Source organism: Pristiophorus japonicus, chromosome 13, assembly GCF_044704955.1.
Source record: "Pristiophorus japonicus isolate sPriJap1 chromosome 13, sPriJap1.hap1, whole genome shotgun sequence".
NCBI lineage: Eukaryota > Metazoa > Chordata > Chondrichthyes > Pristiophoridae > Pristiophorus > Pristiophorus japonicus.
In genome coordinates, this window is record NC_091989.1 from 89,186,895 (window position 1) to 89,212,475 (window position 25,581).

General features: G+C 49.1%; 1 protein-coding gene and 1 pseudogene across 1 annotated transcript in view; one reads left to right on the forward strand and one right to left on the reverse strand.

Moving 5' to 3' along the window:
- Positions 1-25,350, forward strand: part of pnp6 (purine nucleoside phosphorylase 6) — a 133,355-nt gene extending 108,005 nt beyond the window's left edge. Inside the window, exons 4-6 of the mRNA XM_070897729.1 lie at positions 11,736-11,911; positions 19,161-19,351; positions 24,811-25,350. Of these exons, the coding sequence (XP_070753830.1) occupies positions 11,736-11,911; positions 19,161-19,351; positions 24,811-25,010 (567 nt within the window). The 3' untranslated portion in view covers positions 25,011-25,350. The remainder of the gene's footprint in view (positions 1-11,735; positions 11,912-19,160; positions 19,352-24,810) is intronic.
- On the reverse strand, positions 13,572-13,810 carry LOC139279107 (U2 spliceosomal RNA; annotated as a pseudogene).
- Positions 25,351-25,581: the final 231 nt, after the last annotated feature.

The window sequence follows — 25,581 nt, forward strand, 5'->3', positions numbered from 1 at the left end:
TGTGTGCCCTGATCAGTAGGGTGTGTGTGTGTTGCCGTGTGCACCGATCAATAAGGTGTGTGTGTGTGTGTGTTACTGTGTGCCCCGAGCAATAAGGTGTTTGTGTGTGTTACTGTGTACCCTGATCAATAAGGTGTGTGTGTGTGTGTGTTATTGTGTGCCCCAATCAATAAGGTGTCTGTGTGTTATTGTGTGCCTGATCAATAAGGTGTGTGTCTGTTACTGTGTGCCCCAATCAATAAGGTGTATGTGTGTTACTGTGTGCCTGATCAATAAGGTGTGTCTGTGTGTTACTGTGTGCCCGATCAATATGGTGTGTGTGTGTGTTACTGTGTGCCCAATCAATAAGGTGTGTGTGTGTGTTACTGTGTGCCCCGATCAATAATGTGTGTGTGTGTGTGTTACTGTGTGCCCCGATCAATAAGGTATGTGTGTATTACTGTGTGCCCGATGAATAATGTGTGTGTGTTACTGTCTACCCCGATTAATAAGGTGTATGTGTGTTACTGTGTGCCCCGATCAATAAGGTGTGTGTGTGTGTGTGTGTTACAATGTGCCCCGATCAAAAGGTGTGTGTGTGTGTTGCTGTTTGGCCCAACAAATAAGGTGTGTGTGTTACTGTGTACCCCGATCAATAAGGTGTGTGTGTGTGTTACTGTTTACCCTGATCAATTAGGTGTGTGTGTGTGTTACTGTGTACCCAGATCAATAATGGGTGTGTGTGTGTTACTGTGTGCCCCGATCAGCAAGGTGTGTGTTACTGTGTACCCCGATCAACAAGGTGTGTCTGCATGTTACTGTGTGCCCGATCAATAAGGTGTGTGTGTGTTACTGTGTGCCCTGATCAATAAGGTGTGTGTGTGTGTGTGTGTGTGTGTGTGTTACTGTGTGCCCTGATCAATAAGGTGTGTGTATGTGTTACTGTGTGCCCCGATCAATAAGGTGTTTGTGTGTTACTGTGTGCCCCGATCAATAAGGTGTGTGTGTGTGTTACTGTGTGCCCCGATCAATAAGGTGTGTGTGTGTGTTACTGTGTGCCCTGATCAGTAAGATGTGTGTGTGTTGCCGTGTGCCCCGATCAATAAGGTGTGTGTGTTAGTGTGTGCCCCGATCAATAAGGTATGTGTGTATGTTACAGTGTGGCCCGATCAATAAGTTTTGTGTGTGTTTTACTGTGTGCCCCGATCAATAAGGTGTGTGTGTGTTACTGTGTGCCTGATTAATAAGGTGTGTGTGTGTTACTGTGTGCCCGATCAATAATGTGTGTGTGTGTGTTCCTGTGTGCCCCGATCAATAAGCTGTGTGTGTTACTGTGTGCCCGATCAATAAGGTGTGTGTGTGTGTTACTGTGTGCCTGATCAATAATGTGTGTGCGTGTGTGTTACTGTGTGCCCGATCAATAAGGTGTGTGTGTGTGTTACTGTGTGCCCGATCAATAAGGTGTGTGTGTGTGTTACTGTGTGCCCCGATCAATAAGGTGTGTGTGTGTGTTACTGTGTACCACGATCAATAAGGTGTGTGTGTGTTACTGTGTGCTCCGATGAATAAGGTGTGTGTATGTTACTGTGTGCCCCGATCAATAAGGTGTGTGTGTGTGTTACTGTGTGCCCAATCAATAAGGTGTGTGTGTGTGTTACTGTGTGCCCCGATCAATAAGGTGTGTGTGTGTGTGTTACTGTGTGCCCGATCAATAAGGTGTGTGTGTGTTACTGTGTGCCCCGATCAATAAGGTTGTGTGTGTGTTACTGTGTGCCCCAATCAATAAGGTGTGTGTGTGTGTTTCTGTGTACCCGATCAATAAGGTGTGTGTGTGTGTTACTGTGTGCCCGATCAATAACGTGTGTGTTACTGTGTACCCCGATCAATAAGGTGTGTGTGTGTTGCTGTGTGCCCCGATCAATAAGGTGTGTGTGTGTGTTACTGTGTGCCCCGATCAATAAGATGTGTGTGTGTGTGTTGCTGTGTGCCCCGATCAATAAGGTGTGTGTGTGTGTTACTGTGTGTCCTGATCAATAAGGTGTGAGTGTGTTACTGTGTGCCCCGATCAATAAGGTGTGTGTGTGTGTTGCTGTGTGCCCCAATCAATAAGGTGTGTGTGTGTGTTTCTGTGTACCCCGATCAATAAGGTGTGAGTGTGTTACTGTGTGCCCCGATCAATAAGGTGTGTGTGTGTGTTTCTGTGTACCCGATCAATAAGGTGTGTGTGTGTGTTACTGTGTGCCCGATCAATAACGTGTGTGTTACTGTGTACCCCGATCAATAAGGTGTGTGTGTGTGTGTGTGTGTTGCTGTGTGCCCCGATCAATAAGGTGTGTGTGTGTGTTACTGTGTGCCCGATCAATAACGTGTGTGTTACTGTGTACCCCGATCAATAAGGTGTGTGTGTGTGTGTGTGTTGCTGTGTGCCCCGATCAATAAGGTGTTTGTGTGTGTTACTGTGTGCCCCGATCAATAAGGTGTGTGTTGTGTTACTGTGTGCCCCAATCAATAAGGTGTGTGTGTGTGTTACTGTGTGGTGCACTGGGAGAGGGACTGGTCAGGGGGCAGGGGGGCGGAGGTCAGGAACGCTCTAGATTCAGACCTTGGTCCGTACATCACAACCGGCACCTGCTGCCCCCGGAGAAGGAGAGGGAAAATCTACATCCCAGTCCTATCCGGTGAACCCCCGTGAATGTCGGAGGAGAACACAATCAGCCTTGACTCTGATGGACCTCACCCCCCCTCACCTTAAGGGGAGATGTAATAGAGGTGTTGAAAATCATGAAGGGTTTTAGTCAATACGGAGAACTTGTTTCCTGGAGCAGGAGGTTCGATAACCAGGGGACACAGATTTCAGATAATCTGTAAAAGTAGCAGAGGGGAGATGAGGAGAATTTCTTTGGTTAGTGAGTTGTTGTGATCTGGAACACTCTGCCTGAAAAGGTGACAACAACATTCAAAAAGGAATTGGATAAATAGTTGAAAAGGAAACCTATGCAGAGCTATAGAGAAAGAGCAGGGGGGAGTGGGACTAACTGGACAACTCGCAGGTACAGGCATGATGGGCCGAATCGACGCCTTCTCATAGAATCATAGAAAGTTACAGCACGGAAGGAGGCCATTTCAGCCCATCGTGTCTGCGCCGGCCGACCAAGAGCTATCCAGTATGAATCCTAACGCTGGGATGATCTACTGGCAAATGGCTGACTGCTCGCCTTGCTGTAGGATACTTGACTGTATGGCGATGCGGGAAGAGAGATTCACCCCTGACCCTTAGCCTCTCTTTGACTGACCTCCGCAGGCTGAGACAAGTTGTCCCTTGCCCTCCTGACCTCAAACCTGGATTGACCGAGTCAGCTCAGACTGAGATTGAACCAGAGACCTTTCTTGTCTGTGGGGTCCATGGGGTGCATTTACACCGTGGCACTTGTGGTCCTCCAGTGCAACATTTATTTTTTAAATCAATTTTGTTCAGTAGTTTTACAAATGTCTTCTTGGGATTTGAACTGTATGTCTTTTAAGAGACGAGTATTAACCTTTCTCAAACCCCTAACCGACCCCTAACCCCTACCAGAAGAGGCGAGGGCCCAGGGGCAGCACGGGCCGGCCCACACTGCGATATGTGTGCACACTAGGTCCATGCAGCAGAGCAGGTCTCCAATCGTCCTGGTTAACCCTTGCCACTGGATAAAGGCCTAGCTCTGTCAAGCCCGTGTGGTGGCTGGTGTGCAACGGTCACCAGACGTTAAAAAAATCCACGCACTGGCATCTTCCACCTCCTCAATTGGAGTTCAGGACCTGGAACATCGGGTCCTTCATTAAAACATCTGTGAACTCGTGGAAGCAAGTCATCTTAATTCAAGATCCCACCTATGAGGATGATGACCCAGCCTAATCCCACATTCCAGCTCTTGGTCCGGAGCCCTGTAGGTTGCGTCACTTCAGGTGCTCATCCAAATATTTTTTAAAGGTGATGAGGGTTTCTGCCTCTACCACCCTTTCAGGCAGTGAGTTCCAGACCCCCACCACCCTCAGGGTGAAGAAATTTCCTCTCACATCTCCCCTGTACCTCCCCCCAATTACTTTAAATCTATCATTGGCATCATCATAGGCAGCCCCTTGAAATTGAAGAAGACTTGCTTCCACTCTAAAAGTGAGTTCTCAGGTGAATGAACAGTCCAATACGGGAATTACAGTCTCTGTCACAAGTGGGACAGATAGTCGTTGAGGGAAAGGGAGGGTGCACGCTCTTTCCGCTGTCTGCGCTTGATTTCTGCATGCTCTCGGCGACGAGACTCGAGGTGCTCAGTGCCCTCCCGGATGCACTTCCTCCACTTAGGGTGGTCTTTGGCCCAAGATTCCCAGGTGTCGGTGGGGATGTTGCACTTTATCAGGGAGGCATTGAGGCTGTCCTTGAAACGTTTCCTCTGCCCACCTGGGGCTCGCTTGCCGTGTAGGAGTTCCGAGTAGAGCGCTTGCTTTGGGAGGCTTGTGTCGGGCATGCGGACAATGTGGCCTGCCCAGCGATTATTGACCTCTCTGCCAAGGAAAACCGGTCCTTCCTATCCACTCTATCCAAGCCCCTTATAATGTTATGCACATCTTTGCCCTGGATCCCATGTGCAATATGAATCGATGATTCAATGAATGAAGCAGCAATGTCAGTAAGACGTCACATGGTTCCTGTAATTGCCACCAAGTCACGTTGGATGTAACTCACGAGTATATATAAGTGCCTAACGTTGCTAGGGGTTACAAAATGGAGGAAGAACGATTCAATGGCCATGGCAGGAGGCAACAGAGGGGATGATCAATTGCCAGCTCCATGCCACTTTATAGCAGACCCGGCAAAGGTTTCTATTTGGGAGGTTTCCTGTGTGTCGAAACTGCTGTGGGCAACTGGTTCCTGCAAAAACCGCTCTCCCCCAGCGGTGGGCCGCGCAGCACAGTCGCTAACACCGCCCCTCCCCCACTGTTCCCCACCCCCTCCCCCACTGTTCCCCAGCCCCTCCCCCACTGTTCCCCACCCCCTCCCCCACTGTTCCCCAGCCCCTCCCCCACTGTTCCCCAGCCCCTCCCCCACTGTTCCCCACCCCCTCCCCCACTGTTCCCCAGCCGCTCCCCCACTGTTCCCCACCCCCTCCCCCGCTGTTCCCCAGCCGCTCCCCCACTGTTCCCCAGCCGCTCCCCCACTGTTCCCCAGCCCCTCCCCCACTGTTCCCCACCCCCTCCCCCGCTGTTCCCCAGCCGCTCCCCCACTGTTCCCCAGCCGCTCCCCCGCTGTTCCCCACCCCCTCCCCCACTGTTCCCCAGCTGCTCCCCCACTGTTCCCCACCCCTCCCCCACTGTTCCCCACCCCCTCCCCCACTGTTCCCCAGCCGCTCCCCCACTGTTCCCCACCCCCTCCCCCACTGTTCCCCAGCCCCTCCCCCACTGTTCCCCACCCCCTCCCCCACTGTTCCCCAGCCGCTCCCCCGCTGTTCCCCACCCCCTCCCCCACTGTTCCCCAGCCGCTCCCCCACTGTTCCCCACCCCCTCCCCCACTGTTCCCCAGCTGCTCCCCCACTGTTCCCCACCCCCTCCCCCGCTGTTCCCCAGCTGCTCCCCCACTGTTCCCCACCCCCTCCCCCACTGTTCCCCAGCTGCTCCCCCACTGTTCCCCACCCCCTCCCCCACTGTTCCCCAGCCGCTCCCCCACTGTTCCCCAGCACCTCCCCCGCTGTTCCCCAGCCCCTCCCCCACTGTTCCCCAGCCCCTCCCCCACTGTTCCCCAGCCGCTCCCCCACTGTTCCCCACCCCCTCCCCCACTGTTCCCCAGCCCCTCCCCCACTGTTCCCCACCCCCTCCCCCACTGTTCCCCACCCCCTCCCCCACTGTTCCCCAGCCGCTCCCCCACTGTTCCCCAGCCGCTCCCCCGCTGTTCCCCACCCCCTCCCCCACTGTTCCCCAGCTGCTCCCCCACTGTTTCCCACCCCCTCCCCCACCCCCTCCCCCACTGTTCCCCAGCCGCTCCCCCACTGTTCCCCACCCCCTCCCCCACTGTTCCCCAGCCGCTCCCCCGCTGTTCCCCACCCCCTCCCCCACTGTTCCCCAGCCGCTCCCCCACTGTTCCCCACCCCCTCCCCCACTGTTCCCCAGCCGCTCCCCCGCTGTTCCCCACCCCCTCCCCCGCTGTTCCCCACCCCCTCCCCCGCTGTTCCCCACCTCCTCCCCCACTGTTCCCCACCCCTCCCCCACTGTTCCCCACCCCCTCCCCCAGCACAGTTGCTAATACCACCCCTCCCCCACCGTTCCCCACCCCCTCCCTCCTCCCTCCCCCAGCGGTTGGCCCCGCAGCACAGGACTAAGCCATCTCCGACCTGTTCTACGCCCATCCCTCCGACCTCTCCTTCCAACCACACTTCCTTCTGCGTCCACACTTGGAAAGAGCTGCCCCCATTTTCAAACTCCCAACTATTAGGCTTCTGGCCTCTTCTGTTTGTCGCGATATACCTGCAGCTTTTGATCTCTTCATCCACCCCCTCACCTTCATTTGGATGCTCTTGTCCCCAATAAAAACCATCACCCTCTCTCACCCCCCGGTACACCCCCCCCCCCCCCAACCATCACTCTCTCAAGTCCAGGAGACGCAGACTTGAGCGTTTCTGGCACACGGCAGGTTTAACCATTCATCGCCAGGTCTGAATGGACCACAGAAAGCACTGTCGATCCCTCCTCTCCTGCCCAAACTGCCCCCCACTCCAGGATCATCCTGCACAGCAACAATAACCTGGACTCTTTTCTCCACCACCAACCATCTCCTTGAACCCCTCTGCCCTGCCTCCTCCACCCTGCCAAAGGGCTCAGGGACCACCATCACGAGGATTGAGACCATTTGTTCAGCTGGTTCTGTCTTCCCCTTCCCCACCCAGCTGATCCTTGCATAGGCTCCCTCCACCCCCGGCCCGGCCCCCCCCCCGACCCCCGGCTCACCCCCGCCCCCCCCCCCGGCTCTCCCTCCACCCCCAGCTCCCCCCCCCCCCATCCAGCTCCTGCCCCACCCCCACCCCCAGCTCCTCCCTCCCTGCTCCTACCCCTAGCCACCCCCAGCATGCACCGCCCCCCCCGCTCCCTCCCCACCACCAGCTCTCCCGCTCCTCCTCCAAATCCCCACTTCCCCACCACCTTCGGCACCCCCCCTACCCCGGCTCCCCAGCACCTTGCCCCCCCCTCCACCCCCGGCTCCTCCCTCCCCGCTCTTGCCCCCAACCACCCACAGCACTCCCTCGCCACCCCGCTCCTCCCCGGCCTCCACCCCCGGCCCCACCCCCCCCCCCCAACCCCCGAGTCTTCCCCCCTTGCTCCTCCCCACCCCCCACCCCCAGCTCCTCCCCCCCAGCCCCGAGTCTCCCCACCCGCTTCCCCCCCCCCCCACACCCGGCTTCCTCCCCAGCTCCCCTCCCACTCCTGGCTCCAACCGCCCCTCCCCGCTCCTCACCCCCACCACCAGCTACCCTCCCATCTCTCCACTGCCCCTGGCTCTTCCTCCATCATCGGTTCACAATTCTCTGGGTGAAAACGTTTCTCCTCATCTCGGTCCTAGATGGCTTATCCTTTATCCTTAGACAGTAACTCCTGGTTCTGGACTTCCCCAACATTGGGAACATTCTTCCTGCATCTTTCTGCAACTTGCCATTTGCTTTCTTTACTGCCTGCTGTACCTGCATGCTAACTTTCAATGACTGATGTATCATGACACCCAGGTCTCGTTGCACCTCCCCTTTTCCTAATCTGTCACCATTCAGATAATAATCTGACTTCCTGTTTTTACCACCAAAGTAGATAACCTCACACATTTATACTGCATCTGCCATGCATTTGCCCACTCACCTAACCTGTCCAAGTCACCCTGCAGCCTCTTAGCATCCTGCTCGCAGCTCACACTGACACCCAGCTTAGAAACATAGAAACATAGAAAATAGGTGCAGGAGTAGGCCATTCGGCCCTTCGAGCCTGCACCACCATTCAATAAGATCATGGCTGATCATTCACCTCAGTACCCCTTTCCTGCTTTCTCTCCATACCCCTTGATCCCCTTAGCCGTAATGACCATATCTAACTCCCTCTTGAATATATCCAATGAACTGGCCTCAACAACTCTCTGCGGTAGGGAATTCCACAGGTTAACAACTCTCTGAGTGAAGAAGTTTCTCCTCATCTCAGTCCTAAATGGCCTACCCCTTATCCTTAGACTATGTCCCCTGGTTCTGGACTTCCCCAACATTGGGAACATTCTTCCTGCATCTAACCTGTCCAGTCCTGTCAGAATTTTATGTTTAATGAGGTCCCCTCTCATCCTTCTGAACTCCAGTGAATACAGGCCCAGTCAATCCCATCTCTCCTCATATGTCAGTCTTGCCATCCCGGGAACCAGTCTGGTGAACCTTCACTGCACGCCCTCAATAGCAAGAACCTCCTTCCTCAGATTAGAAGACCAAAACTGAACACAATATTCCAGGTGAGGCCTCACTAAGGCTCTGTACAACTGCAGTAAGACCTCCCTGCTCCTATACTCAAATACCCTAGCTGTGAGGGCCAACATACTATTTGCCTTCTTCATTGCCTGCTGTACCTGCATGCCAACTTTCAATGATTGATGTACCATGACACCCAGGTCTCGTTGCACCTCCCCTTTTCCTAATCTGCTGCCATTCAGATAATATTTACCTTCGTGTTTTTGCCCCCCAAATGGATAACCTCACATTTATCCACATTATACTGCATCTGCCATGCGTTTGCCCACTCACCTAACCTGTCCAAGTCACCCTGCAGCTTCTTAGCATCCCCCTCACAGCTCACACCGCCACCCAGCTTAGTGTCATCTGCAAACTTGGAGATATTACATTCAATTCCTTCGTCTAAATCATTAATGTATATTGTAAATAGTTGGGGTCCCAGCACTGAGCCCTGCGGCACCCCACTAGTCACTGCCTGCCATTCTGAAAAGGACCGGTTTATCCTGACTCTCTGCTTTCTGTCTGCCAACCAGTTCTCTATCCACGTCAGTACATTACCCCCAATACCATGTGCCTTAATTTTGCACACCAATCTCTTGTGTGGGACCTTGTCAAAAGCCTTTTGAAAGTCCAAATACACCACATCCACTGGTTCTCCCTTATCCTTTCTACTAGTTACATCCTCAAAAAACTCTAGAAGATTCTTGCTAGAAGCAAGATTCGACGAGCTTAACATATTCTGCACTAAGACTCTGTCTTTTTAAATGATTCATTCATGGGATGTGGGCATTGCTGGCAAGGCCAGCATTTATTGCCCATCCCTATACTCAAAGACTGAGCCTCTACAGCCCTCGGGGGTAGAGAATTCCAAAGATTCACCACCCTACCCTCTGAGTGAAGAAGTTTCTCCTCGTCCTAGTCAGTCAGGCAGCATTTGTAACCCCGGAGTGTGGGAGAGCCCGCCCCCCACACATGGACCGTGAGAGCTGAGGCTGGGAATTTAAACACTATTTCGCCTTTACTTCAATGAAAAATGACCATGTGGGGGGCGGGCGGGGAGGGGGAATAGTTATTCAGACGGGGGAGGAAATAAAAGTCCAGCCACGATTTACAACCACTTCAACGATGTGATAGCTCCCTCAAAGGCAGGTTACAGAATTTGCAAAAGATGCAGCAGAGATGGGGAAGAGGCAAAAGGAACTGAGTGGAATAATAAAGTTACGACCAGCACTTTCCTGAAATGCCACGGCCAAAATATGAGGTGCTGGCGATCGTGGGTATCCCGCCCCCGCCCCCGCCCCCTGGTGATTGGTCACCATGACCACCCATCAAGGCACCGCCGCCTCTCATTGGTGCACTGCCACGCCCTTCCTATTTCCCCCCCACGCTGTGTGCAGCAGTTGCAGGGAAACTGGTCCTCGGCTCCCAGAGTCTCCTGGACAATCCGGGATGCTTGACCACTGCTTGTTGGCCCCTGTCCCGGTCCTGAAAGGGCTGCAAACAGGCAGAGAGATCAGGCCCACCTTATTTCTGCTCAAGTACAGTGCTCTCTGACAGAATCTCTCCTCTCTCTTTGCCCAGAGATATAAATTGGTCGCAATACATCCTGCGCTCCTCTCATCCTGAGTCATGAGAAGACACTAAAGACACTGGGGTTCATGTGATTAGAACCAAGAACGTTCAGAGGAGATGTGATAGAGATGTCTTCGAACACTCTTTTCCTCGGGCGACCGAAGGCTGGTGCACTGGAGGCGGTGTTGAACTTTGTTGTCGATATCTGCCCTTGCTGATAATAGGTTCCCAAGGTATGGAAAGTGGTCCACGTTGTCCAGGGCCGCGCCATGGATCTTGATGACGGGGTTAGTGCTGTGCGGTGGGGACAGGCTGATGAAGGACTTTTGTCTTACGGATGTTAAGCTTAAGGCCCATGCTTTCGAACATCTCGGTGAAGCCTTGATAAAATGCAACATCCCCACCGACATCTGAGAGTCCCTGGCCAAAGACTGCCTGAATGGAGGAAGTGCATCCGGGAGGGCGCTTATCACCTCGAGTCTCATCGCCGAGAACAAGCTGAAAGCAAACGCAGGCAGCGGAAGGATCGTGCGGCAAACCAGACTCCCCACCCACCCTTTCCTTCAACCACTGTCTGTCCCACCTGTGACGGAGACTGTAATTCCCGTATTGGACTGTTCAGCCACCAATGAACTCACTTCAGGAGTGGAAGCAAGTCTTCCTCGATTCCGAGGGACTGTCTATGACGATGATGAATGTTTAAGGTGGTGGATGGGGTGCCAATCAAGCAGGCTGCTTTATCCTGGATGGTGTCGAGCTTTGAGTGTTGTTGGAGCTGCACTCAGCCAGGCAAGTTTCAGATTACCCATAGATTTTACATTGAAGTTGGAGCATGTTCTGTGCTGACCTTTTCCCATATTTCAGGCAGCTGCCATTAGCAGGAACCAGTGTGCACAGGGCTGATTCTAGGCACTGAACTCAGTGCTCCATCCTGAAAAACAACCAACCAGCCCAGCAAAGACCACAGCACATCAATTCATTCAGACTTTTTCATCTTTTTCTTCATTCAGCACCGTTTTAGATTCAAACTACCTCCACCTAAAGTATTCTTTCCCATTAATGCTTCCACCGTTACCATGGCTGTAACAGCATCCTCCATTATCAGGACTGTAATGGGCCGCACTGTTACTGGGACTGTAATGGGCCGCACTGTTAATGGGACTGTAATGGGCTGCACTGTGATGCATATGAAATTCTTGGGAAAAAAAAATCAGCCAATCTTCCATCTGCTTCTGTATGATCTCATGCATTCTTCCTTCCAATGCACTTTTCACCACTTATGGTGAATCAGTTTACTACCAATATTTAGGACCTTTTTAGAAAATGCTCTTCCACTTCATTGAAACCTCTGATCAAGAATACTGTATTGTAATGGGCCGCACTGTTACCGGGACTGTAATGGACCCCACTGTTACCGGGACTGTAATGGGGTGCACTGTTACCGGGACTGTAATGGGGCGCACTGTTATCGGGACTGTAATGGGGCGCACTGTTATCGGGACTGTAATGGGCTGCACTGTTACTGGGACTGTAATGAAGTGCGCTGTTACCGGGACTGTAATGGGGCGCACTGTCACCTGGACTGTAATGGGGCGCACTGTCACCCGGACTGTAATGGGGCATACTGTTACCGGGACTGTAATGGGTCGCACTGTTACCGGGACTGTAATGGGCTGCACTTGTTCACAGGTGACCTTTCCCATTCGGGTTTTTCACCTGATGGGCATTGAAGCTCTGATCGTGACCAATGCTGCCGGGGGTCTGAATGAGCAATTCAACGTGGGTGATATCATGTTCATCAGGGATCACATCAACATGCCCGGCTTCGGGGGCCAGAACCCACTGTGCGGCAGCAATGAAGAGAGGTGAGTTAACAAGGACAGGCCCCTGTACAGGGGGCGAGCATTCTGTACAATTGGTGGGTATCAATAAAATATTCAACTCTGGTACTTTTTAAACCCAATTCTCTTTAATATAACCTCAACTATTCACCGTTATAGATTGTGGAATCCAGAATCGCATTTCCACCTCCGTCCATTTTTCTCCCCTGATTGTTGCTGGGTTATAGTGTCCTGGGCTGCTGGCCACCCTCCAGTACATTGCCCAATTCTTTCTGTGTGAGCCCAGGAGACTATGCGACCCTGAAAGGCGTCGTAGCCAAACCCAACCTGATCCTCAACCGACATCCTCAACCGATCGGGGAGTCAGCCCGAACCCCGCGGGTCATGACTTGCAAACCTCCACCTTTGCTCAGCTGCCTTGTAGCTCTGGTGCTGTGTAATAGGCCCTGAAACGTAAATGGGGCAGTTCCAGAGTGTCCTCTCCCTGGTCACTTCCTCAGAGGGCAGCATTCTCACTGGTGCCTCCTACTGGAGGCTGCAGAATGGTGCAGCCAATCATGCACCTCCTCTCTTTGTGATCTGGAGTTGCCCGGAGTTTCAGAGAGAGTGGCTTTTGCTGGCTGTAAAGTGAAAGGAGCAAAGAAAAGGTCTGACTACACTTCCCAGATTCTGTTTTCTGTTTGTTTAATTTTCTCTCTTTCATTCTTGGGATATGGGCATTCACTGGCAAGCACAGCATTTATTGTCGATCCCTAGTTGCCCTGAGAAGGTGGTGCTGGATCCTCTTCTTGAACCGCTGCGGTTTGATACGGCCGGGAGCTTTGCTGTGCCACTTCAGAGGGAAGTTCAGAGTGAACCACATTGGTGTGGAACAGGAGTCACCTATAGGCCCAGACCGGGTAAGGATGGCAGGTTGGCTTCCCCAACAGGCATTACTGAACCGATTGGGTTTTTACAACAATCCAGCAGCTTCATGGCCACTTTTATTTTTACGGATACCAATATTTTAGTTCCAGATTTGCTTTAAGGGTCGGTAACCAGAGGACACATTACATTATGGTCTGGATTTTCGGCTTTGCGGCAGGGTGATAAAGTTTGCACACGGGAACAGTTTGTGCCTCAGTCAGCAAAATTGGGCAGCTGGGCCCTGAGAGTGGGGTAAAGTGCGAAGGGAGGTGTTGCACACATCTGTCAGGGTGCTAGGCCGGCTGAGCATGGGAAAATCCCGAGATAAACAGCTAGCCTCGCAGCGCTCTGAGAGAGGCCTAGGGAGAGAAAAAAAATGGAAAAACTCACCAAAAACATTCCCAATAAATAACTCAGGCCACCACAACGCAAATCACAAAAAAAAAAATTTAAACATTCACACTTAGCTGAGGTCGACATTACTTACCCTCACTGCAGCCTCATCATCATAGGCAGTCCCTCGGAATTGAGGAAGACTTGCTTCCACTCTAAAAGTGAGTTCTCAGGTGACTGAACAGTCCAATACGAGAATTACAGTCTCTGTCACAGGTGGGACAGACAGTGGTTGAGGGAAGGGGTGGGTGGGACAGGTTTTTTTTTTTTTTTTTCTAAATTCGTAGCCAATCGTTCCAATTCTTTGTCAAATCACAAACGCCAGAGGTCACCTTGCACATGCCAAGGATCACTCTGCGCCAATGCTCTTAGCCAAAAGGCCTAGAGCCACTGCACCGTTCCTGGAAGTACTGCAATACCAGGTTCGTGCCATGGAGGTGGATGGGTCAGGTCCCCCACACACCTCCGTGGAGGTGGATGGGTCAAACCTCCCCACCCACCTCCTGTTTCCAAAAATGCAAGCATATACCTTCCTGACCAGGGAGAAACCACCCGGAGGTCATGGTGGCTGGTCAGAAACGGTACTACACTTGATCTTAGCCAAAAGGCTGGTGGGACAGGTTTGCCGCATGCTCCTTCCGCTGCCTGTGCTTGATTTCTGCATGCTCTCGACGACGATACTCGAGGTGCTCAGTGCCCTCCCGGATGCACTTCCACTATTAGGGCGGTCTTTAGCCAGGGACTCCCAGTTGTCGGTGGGAATGTTGCACTTTATCAGGGAGGCTTTGAGGGTGTCCCTGAAACGTTTCCTCTGCCCACCTGGGGCTCCCTTGCCGTGTAGGATGTCTCCGCAAAATCCTGCAAATCCCCTGGGAGGACAGACGCACCAACGTCAGTGTTCTCGCTCAGGCCAACATCCCCTGCATCGAAGCACTGACCACACTCGACCAGCTCCGTTGGGCGGGCCACATCCTCCGCATGCCAGACATGACTCACAAATCAAGCGCAGCCTCAACTACTCCCTGTGGTAGCGAGTTCCACATTCTAAGCATTTCTGAGTGAAGAAGTTTCTCCTGAATTCCCTATTGGATTCACTGGTGATTAGCTTATATTGATGGCCCTTAGCTTTTGATCTCCCTGCAAATGGAAACATCTTCTCTACATCTATCCTATCAAACCCGTATCAGGTCAGCCTGCAAACTTCTCTGTTCTAGAGGAAAGAATCCCAGCTTGTTCAATTTTCCCTGATAGCAGTAACCTCGCTGTTCTGATATTATTCTAGAAAATCTTTTTGCACTTTTTCCAGCGCCTGTATATCCTTTTTATAATATGGACATCAGAACTGTTCACGTTACTCCAAGTGTAGCACACTCGCCTCTGAGTCAGAAGGTTGTGGGTTCAAGTCCCACTCCACCAACTTGAGCATATAAATCTAGGCTGACACTCCCAGTCCAGTACTGTGGGAGTGCTGCACTGTCAGATGTGTTGCCAGTTGGATGAGTTTACAATTTGAGATCTTGCTGCATGTATTTGTAGAAATCTATCCTCCTGTCTCAAACCCAGACATTTGCTGTATTTGGGGGCTATCACGGTATATTTTGGGGATATCACAGTATATTTCGGGGATACCACAGTCTATTTTGGGGGTACCATGGTATATGTGGGGGATATCACTGTTTATTTGGGGATATCACAGTATATTTGGGGATATCACAGTTTATTTGGGGATATCACAGTATATTTGGGGATATCACAGTTTATTTGGGATATCAGTTTATTTGGGGATATCACAGTATATTTGGGGATATTACAGTATATTTTGGGAGATATCATAGTATATTTTGGGGATATCGTGGTATATTTGGGGATATCACAGTATATTTGGGGGATATTACAGTACATTTTGGGGGATATCACAGTATATTTGGGGATATCACACTATATTTGCGGATACCACAGTATATGTTGGGGGTTATCGGTATATTTTAGGGGTTATCGGTATATTTTGGGGATATCACGGTATATTTTGGGGGATATCACAGTATATTTTGGGGTTTATCACAGTATATTTTGGGGGTTATCACGGTATATTTGGGGATATCACAGTATATTTTGGGGATACCACAGTATATTTTGGGGATATGACAATATATTTTGGGGATATCGCGGTGTATTTTGGGGGATATCACACTATATTTGGGGGATATCACAATATTTTTGGGGATATCACAGTATATTTTGGGGGATATCATGTTATGTTTGGGGGATATCACGGTATATTTGGGGATATCACGGTATATTTTGGGGGATATCATGATATATTTAGGGATATTACGGTATATTTGGGGGATATCAAGGTATATTTGGGCGACAGCACGGTATAATTGGGGGATATCACAGTATATTTTGGGGGATTCTCGGGGTAATTTGGGGTATATTTGGTGACATCACGGTATATTTGGGGATATCTCGGGGTAATTTGGGGGATATCACGATAGATTTGGGAGATATCACTGTATATTTGGGGATATCACAGTATATTTTGGGGGATATCATGGTATATTTGGGGAATATCACAGTATATTTGGGGATATCACACTATATTTGCGGATACCACAGTATATTTTGGGGATATCACAGTATATTTGGGGATATCACAGTTTATTTGGGGATATCAGTTTATTTGGGGATATCACAGTATATTTGGGGATATCACAGTATATTTTGGGAGTTATCATAGTATATTTTGGGGATATCGTGGTATATTTGGGGATATCACAGTATATTTGGGGGATATTACAGTACATTTTGGGGGATATCACAGTATATTTTGGGGATATCGTGGTATATTTGGGGATATCACAGTATATTTTGGGGGAAATCACGGTATATTTGGGGGATATCACAGTATATTTGGGGATATCACACTATATTTGCGGATACCACAGTATATTTTGGGGGTTATCGGTATATTTTGGGGGTTATCGGTATATTTTGGGGATATCACGGTATATTTTGGGGGATATCACAGTATATTTGGGGATACCACAGTATATTTTTGGGATTTTCACGGTATATTTGGGGATATCACAGTATATTTGGGGGATATAGGTATATTTTGGGGTTTATCACGGTATATTTTGGGGGTTATCACGGTATATTTGGGGATACCACAGTATATTTTGGGGATACCACAGTATATTTTGGGGATACGACAATATATTTTGGGGATATCGCGGTATATTTTGGGGGATATCACACTATATTTGGGGGATATCACAATATTTTTGGGGATATCACAGTATATTTTGGGGGATATCACGTTATGTTTGGGGGATATCACGGTATATTTGGGGATATCACGGTATATTTTGGGGGCTATCATGATATATTTAGGGATATCACGGTATATTTGGGGGCTAGCAAGGTATATTTGGGCGACAGCACGGTATAATTGGGGGATATCACAGTATATTTTGGGGGATTCTCGGGGTAATTTGGGGTATATTTGGTGACATCACGGTATATTTGGGGATATCTCGGGGTAATTTGGGGGATATCACGATAGATTTGGGAGATATCACGGTATATTTGGGGATATCACAGTATATTTTGGGGGATATCATGGTATATTTGGGGAATATCACAGTGTATTTGGGGATATCACACTATATTTGCGGATACCACAGTATATGTTGGGGGTTATCGGTATATTTTGGGGTTTATCACGGTATATTTTGGGGGTTATCACGGTATATTTGGGGATATCACAGTATATTTTGGGGATACCACAGTATATTTTGGGGATACGACAATATATTTTGGGGATATCGCGGTATATTTTGGGGGATATCACACTATATTTGGGGGATATCTCAATATTTTTGGGGATATCACGTTATGTTTGGGGGATATCACAGTATATTTGCAGATATCACGGTATATTTGGGGATATCACGGTATATTTTGGGGTATATCATGATATATTTAGGGATATCACGGTATATTTGGGGGATATCAAGGTATATTTGGGCAACAGCACGGTATAATTGGGGGATATCACAGTATATTTTGGGGGATCCTCGGGGTAATTTGGGGTATATTTGGTGACATCACGGTATATTTGGGGATATCTCGGGGTAATTTGAGGGATATCACGGTAGATTTGGGGGATATCACGGTATATTTGGGGATATCACAGTATATTTTGGGGGATATCACGGTATATTTCGGGAATATCACAGTATATTTGGGATATCACACTATATTTGCGGATACCACAGTATATTTTGCGGATATCATAGTATATTTGGGGATATCACAGTTTATTTGGGGATATCACAGTATATTTTGGGAGATATTATAGTATATTTTGGGGATATCGTGGTATATTTGGGGATATCACAGTATATTTGGGGGATATTACAGTACATTTTGGGGGATCGTGGTATATTTGGGGATATCACAGTATATTTTGGGGGATATCACAGTATATTTGGGGGATATCACAGTATATTTGGGGATATCACACTATATTTGCGGATACCACAGTATATTTTGGGGGTTATCGGTATATTTTGGGGGTTATCGGTATATTTTGGGGAAATCACGGTATATTTTGGGGGATATCACAGTATATTTGGGGATACCACAATATATTTTTTGGGTTTTCACGGTATATTTGGGGATATCACAGTATATTTGGGGGATATAGGTATATTTTGGGGTTTATCACGGTATATTTTGGGGGTTATCACGGTATATTTGGGGATATCACAGTATATTTTGGGGATACCACAGTATATTTTGGGGATACGACAATATATTTTGGGGATATCGCGGTATATTTTGGGGGATATCACACTATATTTGGGGGATATCACTATTTTTGGGGATATCACAGTATATTTTGGGGGATATCATGATATATTTAGGGATATCACGGTATATTTGGGGGATATCAAGGTATATTTGGGCAACAGCACGGTATAATTGGGGGATATCACAGTATATTTTGGGGGATTCTCAGGGTAATTTGGGGTATATTTGGTGACATCACGGTATATTTGGGGATATCTCGGGGTAATTTGAGGGATATCACGATAGATTTGGGGGATATCACGGTAGATTTGGGGGATATCACGGTATATTTGGGGATATCACAGTATATTTTGGGGGATATCACGGTATATTTGGGGAATATCACAGTATATTTGGGGATATCACACTATATTTGCGGATACCACAGTATATTTTGAGGGTTATCGGTATATTTGGGGGATATCACAGTATATTTTGGGGATATCACGGTATATTTGGGGGATATCACGGTATATTTGGGGATACCACAGTATATATTGGGGATTTTCACGGTATATTTGGGGATATCACAGTATATTTGGGGGATATAGGTATATTTTGGGGGGTTATCACGGTATATTTTGGGGGTTATCACGGTATATTTGGGGATATCACAGTATATTTTGGGGATATCACGGTATATTTGGAGGATATCAAGGTATGTTTGGGCGATATCAAGGTATGTTTGGACGATAGCACGGTATAATTGGGGGATATCACAGTATATTTTGGGGGATTCTCGGGGTAATTTGGGGTCTATTTGGTGATATCACGGTATATTTGGGGATATCTCGGGGTTATTTGGGGGACGTCACGGTACATTTGGGGATATCTCGGGGTAATTTGGGGGATATTTTGGGTATTTCATGGTATATTTTATGGATATCGCAGTACATTTGGGGGATATCGCAGTATATTTGGGGATATCACGGAATATTTAGGTATTACACAGTATATTTGGGGATATCGCAGTATATTTTGGGGGATATCACGGAATATTTAGGTATTACACAGTATATTTGGGGATATCACAGTATATTTTGGGGGGATATCTCGGGGTAATTTGGGGCATATTGCGGGCTATTGTATCTAACCCTCTGCCGCCCATTCTCAGGTTCGGCCCGCGATTCCCATGTATGTCAGACGCTTATGATGGGACCTTTCGCCAGATGGCTGTGAACAGTGCCGTGGAGCTGGGGTACCAAGACTTTGTCCGTGAGGGGGTGTACTGCATGCTGGCCGGTCCTTCCTATGAGACGATTGCAGAGTCTCGCATGTTGAAAATACTGGGAGCAGATGCCGTAGGTGAGCTCCACACACTAACTTTACAAAAGGCCGTGGCCTCCTGCTGTGCCTTAGCATTACCCATTCCCGCTAATCTCGCAGCGCGTTGTTGTTATCCGGAATGCTCTGCCGGAAAGGGTGGTGGAAGCAGATTCAATAATATCTTTCAAAAGGGGTTTGGATAAATGCTTGAAATTGAACTGTTTGCGGGGCTGTGGGGAAGAACAGGAAGGGGTGGGACTGCTTGGACAGCTCATTCAAAGAGCCGGCACCGACACGATGGGCTGAATGGCCTCCTTCTGTGCTGTACGATTCTATGATACTATAATTTCACAACTCTTCTCAATGGATTTAATCGGCGGAAAGCGACTGTGTGAACCATACTGAATCGGGTATCAGCCCCATCACTGGCTCCATCCAACATGGTTAATCTCCTGACGGGAAGTTCGGTCTAAGTACTGCCTGAGCCCCAAAGTTGCTACTCCACAATATCTCCCCATCTCCCCTATATCTGCCCCTTCGGACAGACAACGCCCTCCGGCCCCCAGTACCAGGAGATTTGTGTCCCATAAAGAATTTGGCCATCTCTCTCTCTCTCTCTCTCTCTCTCTCTCTCCGCTTTTCACCCTGCTACTTCCGATCTTCTCCTAGCCTAACATTTATCCTTTTTGAGTTCATTGGCATTGCATCAACTGCTGTTTCTGGGTGTCTGCCCAGTATTCCAGAGGGCGGGGGAATTCTTCTCATCTCGTTTTGATTTTAAACCCGTCACTGAGCCCACTTATATCTACATCTAAAGAACTGGATAAATGTTTGGCAGATCATGGCAATGCGTGACAGAGCAGTATGTTACACATTTGTTTCTTTAACCATGTATTATTGTGCCACTTGTATTTTAGAATTACTCTCATGGACAATCCCAACTCCCAGATAGAATGCCTATCCTAGACTTGAGATCCCGGTAAGCTTTCTATAATGTACCCAGGAAAACCTGCATCATTCATCAACCTTACCTACATAGGAAGGAATAAAGGCACAAGAGCAGGCCATTCAGACCTCGAACCTGTCCCACCATTCAATGAGATCATGACTGATCTGCAATCTAATGCCATATACCCACATGTGGGCCATATTCCTTAATACCTTTGGTTAACAAAAAATTAAAAAAATAACAATTGATCTAGTATCAATTTCCTTTTGCAGAAGAGAGCTCCAAACTTCTACCACCCTTTGAAACATAGAAACATAGAAACTAGGTGCAGGACTAGGACATTTGGCCCTTCGAGCCTGCACCACCTTTCAATAAGATCATGGCTGATCATGCAACCTCAGTACCCCTTTCCCGCTTTCTCCCCATACCCCCTGATCCCTTTAGCTGTAAGGGCCATATCTAACTCCCTTTTGAATATATCCAACGAACTGGCCTCAACAACTTTCTGTGGTAGAGAATTCCACAGGTTCACAATTCTCTGGGTGAAAAGGTTTCTCCTCATCTCAGTCCTAAATGGCTTACTCCTTATCCTTAGACTGTGACACCTGGTTCTGGACTTCCCCAACATCGGGAACATTCTTCCTGCATCTAACCTGTCCAGTCCCGTCAGAATTTTATATGTTTCTATGGGATCCCCTCTCATTCTTCTAAATTTCAGTGAATATAAGCTTAGTCGATCCAGTCTTTCTTCATATATCAGTCCTACCATCCCGGGAATCAGTCTGGTGAACCTTCGTTGCACTCCCTCAATAGCAAGGCTGTCCTTCCTCAGATTAGGAGACCAAAACTGCACACAATACTCAAGGTGTGGTCTCACCAAGGCCCTGTACAACTGCAATAAGACCTCCCTGCTCCTATACTCAAATCCCCTCGCTATGAAGGCCAACATGTCATTTGCTTTCTTTACTGCCTGCTGTAGAAGTGTAGAAGTGTTTCCTAATTTCACTCCTGAAAGGCCTGGCTCTAATGTTTAGACTGTGCCCCATGGTCCTAGAATCCCCAACCAGCAGAAATAGTTTCTCTCTATCTACCCTCTTTGTTCCCCGTAATATCCTGAAAACTTCGATCAGATCACCCCTTAACCTTATAAATTCTAGGGAATACAACCCTACTTTGTGTAATTTCTCCTCATAACTTAACCCTTGGAGTGCGGATATCATTCTGGTAAATCTACACTGCACTCCCTCCAAGGCCAATATATCCTCCCGAAGGTGTGGTGCCCAGAACTGCTCACAGTGCTCCAGGTGTGGTCTAACCAGGGCTTTGTGTAGCATAACTTCTACCCCCTTGTATTCTAGTCCTCTAGATTTAAAGGCCAGCATTCCATTAGCCTTTTTGATTATTTTCTGTACCTGTTCATGACGTTTTAATGATCTATATACCTGAACCCCCAAAATCTCTTTGGCCATCCACTGTTTTTAGCTTTTCACAATTTAGAAAGTACCCTGATTGATCTCTCAGCTCCTTGTTTGAATGGAGTATCACATCTTCAGAATTTAAACTCATTTATTTTGCCTAACAGCCAGTTATATATTTACAGAAAGTACCCCTCCACTTTACTCCTCAACAGGGAAATGAACCCTTTATAAAGAATGTATTGGCTGTAAAATCCCGACTTTGCTGGGTCCGTATGGGGTGAGTGCGTACAGGGGAGTGCGTAGGGGAGTGTGTACGGAGCGTGTACGGGGCGCGTACGGACCTGGCGAAGCCTCGCAGAAGCCGGTGTTCGCCGCTCAATGTACATGCGCCGAAAACTCTTTTTTCCGATCAGTCAAGATTTCTCTAGACAGATCCTCCGCATACCCGGGAAAAGGACATTTGCGCGGGAGAGATTGCGCTATTTGCCCAATTCTTGCCCAGCAATTGTCCTTTAATCTTACGCCTGCGTAAGAGTTTTAAAACACATAAAAATAAAATTTAAACACACATTTTTAGAGTGAGGGCCCTGTCCATCAAGGTAGGTTTATTTTGGACCCTATTAAAAGATATAAAAAAGAAATCCCCAAAATATATATTTTTTATAAAACATTTGATTAACTTTAATTTCAGTTGGTTTTGGAGTTGTGAGGTAGTTTTTGGTTTGTTGTGTTGTGTTTGGGTGTTTTTTTTCTCAGTGCTAGTAATCGGAACTCAGAGTTACAGAATTCCCATCGCTATCGATGAGAATACTCTACCCTGATTGGTTGTCCAGGCCCATGTGACTCCAGCTCCAGCTTGTGTGTGTGAACCGCGAGGACAGGCACATGCTGTGATGTGGGGAAAGAAGGCCTCCAAGCACAATCACAGGCATCTCCAGGACCACCAGGTACTTCTGGAAAAACATTCTCGGATCGGAGGCATTCGATCGAAGAAAGCCTCCGAGCGGAATTTCAGGTCCAATTATTGTTCCCATCATGGGCCGGTGCCAATCTCGTAGAAGTTTCAAATCATTTGTTTCCTTTCGACTTTCTCGGATTTTCAAACTGACTCCCAGATTATTTTTAAATCCCAAAGGAGAGTTTCCGGGATGTCCTGAAATTTGACTAATTCATGACCTTGAGTTGTGTCGCCCATAAATGGAATTTCTGAATGTTGGGATGACCAGGCTGGGCTGCAGTGCTCTCTCCCTGTCACCCCGGATCCTACGTCCCTGTGCGGAGGCAGTTTAGAGAAGGTTCACTCGGTTGATTCCGGGGATGAGGGGGTTGACTTATGAGGAAAGGTTGAGTAGGTTGGGCCTCTACTCATTGCAATTCTGAAGAATGAGAGATGATCTTATCAAAATGTATAATATTATGAGGGGGCTTGACAAGGTGGATGCAGAGAGGATGTTTCCACTGATGGGGGAGACTAAAACTAGAGGGCATGATCTTAGAATAAGGGGCCGCCCATTTAAAACTGAGATGAGGAGAAATGTCTTCTCTCAGAGGGTTGTAAATCTGTGGAATTCGCTGCCTCAGAGAGCTGTGGAAGGTGGGACATTGAATAAATTTAAGACAGAAATAGACAGTTTCTTAACCGATAAGGGATTAAGGGGTTATGGGGAGCGGGCAGGGAAGTGGACCTGAGTCCACTGGAGTGGATCAGATCAGCCATGATCGTATTAAATGGCGGAGCAGGCTCGAGGGGCCATATGGCCTACTCCTGCTCCTATTTCTTATGTTCTTATGTTGTTAAAGCCCTGGATCATTCCACTGGGCCTGGCATTTATTGCCCAACCTGAATGATACACCTGAGGGGCTCGCTGGGCCAGATCGCTGGGCAGGGAAGAGCGAACCACCTTGGTGTGGGATTGGAGTCACATGTAGGCCCGATCCGCGGGGTGGAGAATCTGGCGATTTCCTGGTGTTTGTGGACTGCTTGCAGTCGGAGCGGTGTTGCTGTCGTTGGAGGGGCGGGGCCGGTCGGTACGGCCCTCGCTCCGAATCATCAACGGTGCGGTCAGTTAAAGGGGAGTGCTACTGCGAGCTCTTCAGCCACTTCAGTGGCAAACACCGGGCCACCAGGGAGGGTTTGGGCCGGGCTAGCGGCCTGAATTGTCGGCCCAACCTGGCAGTCGGCCGACAATAAAAAAATAACATGGAGTTGCTGACAGTGCCACCTCCCCTTTAAGGGCAGACACGCCGCTCCGTCACAGACGGCCCCCGCCGGGGAAAGCTGCCAGTGGCACCGAGCGCCGGCACCTCTCCCGCAGGGTAATTCCACGCGGGGGTCTGTAACTGCCCGGCACGGCAGGAAAACAGACGGTAACCCGTTCCTGCCGCTCCCAACCCAGGGGGCAATGTCGGTCAGGTTGGCCCATCCTTCTGCCCCTGGTCGGTGAGACCTCTCCACTTCAGTCCCACCTCTTACAGGCAGTAATGGTGCTTAAGGACGAGGGCAATTTCGGCCCCAAGACACCTTACTGCAATTATATAGGGCCCTGGTGAGACCACACCTGGAGTATTGTGTACAGTTTTGGTCTCCTTACCTAAGGAAGGATATACTTGCCATAGAGGGAGTGCAACAAAGGTTCACCAGACTGATTCCTGGGATGGGGGATTGTCCTATGAGGAGAGATTGAGTAGACTCAGCCTATATTCTCTAGAGTTTAGAAGAACGAGAGGTGATCTCATTGAAACATACAAAATTCTTACAGGGCTTGACAGGGTAGATGCAGGGAGGTTGTTTCCTCTGGCTGGGGAGTCTAGAACCAGGGGTCACTGTCTCAGGGTAAGGGGTCGGCCATTTAGGACTGAGATGAGGAGAAACTTCTTCACTCAGAGGGTGGTGAATCTTTAGAATTATCTACCCCAGAGGGCTGTGGAGGCTCAGTCTTTGAGTATATTCAAGACAGAGATCGATAGATTTTTGGATATTAAGGGAATCAAGGGAAATGGGGATAGTGCAGGAAAGTGGAGTTTAGGTAGAAGATCAGCCTTGATCTTATTGAATGGTGGATCAGGCTTGAGGGGCCGAATGGCCTACTCCTGCTCGTAATTCTTCTGTTTTTCTGTGTTTGTCTCTGTAGGTATGAGCACGGTGCCAGAGGTGGTCCTCGCTCGACACTGCGGCATGAGAGTGTTTGGCATCTCCCTCATCACCAACAAGGTCGTGACGGAGTACGGCAGCCCAGAGAAGGCAAACCACGAGGAGGTGCTCCAGACTGCCAAGGTCAGAGCGGAGGCCCTCCAAACACTGGTCAGCAACCTGGTGGGGAGGATGGACTGAGGAACAAGCGGCATAACAAGAAATGCCATTTGTCGCGCATCCAGGCAATGCTGCAGCAAGCATATCGTTAACAAATAGGGGTCAAATCGGACATGGACAGGCCACCAAACAGGCAGAATCGCATCGGTTGATCAGTATACCCCGCCCGATATACCCCCCCCCCCCCCGATTTACCCCCCTCCCCCGATACACCCCCCCGATACACCCCCCCGATACACCCCCCCCGATACACCCCCCCCCGATATACCCCCCGATATACCCCGCCCGATATACCCCCCGATATACCCCCCCGATATACCCCACCCAATATACCCCGCCCGATATATCCCTCCCCGATATACCCCCCCGATATACCCCACCCAATATACCCCGCCCGATATATCCCTCCCCGATATACCCCCCCGATATACCCCCCCCCCGATATACCCCCCCGATATACCCCCCGATGTACTCCCCCGATATACACCCCCGATATAGGCCGCCCGATAGACCCTGCCCGATATACCCCCGCCGATATACCGCTATACCCCCCGATATACTCTGCTGATATACCCCGCTCATTACACCCCGC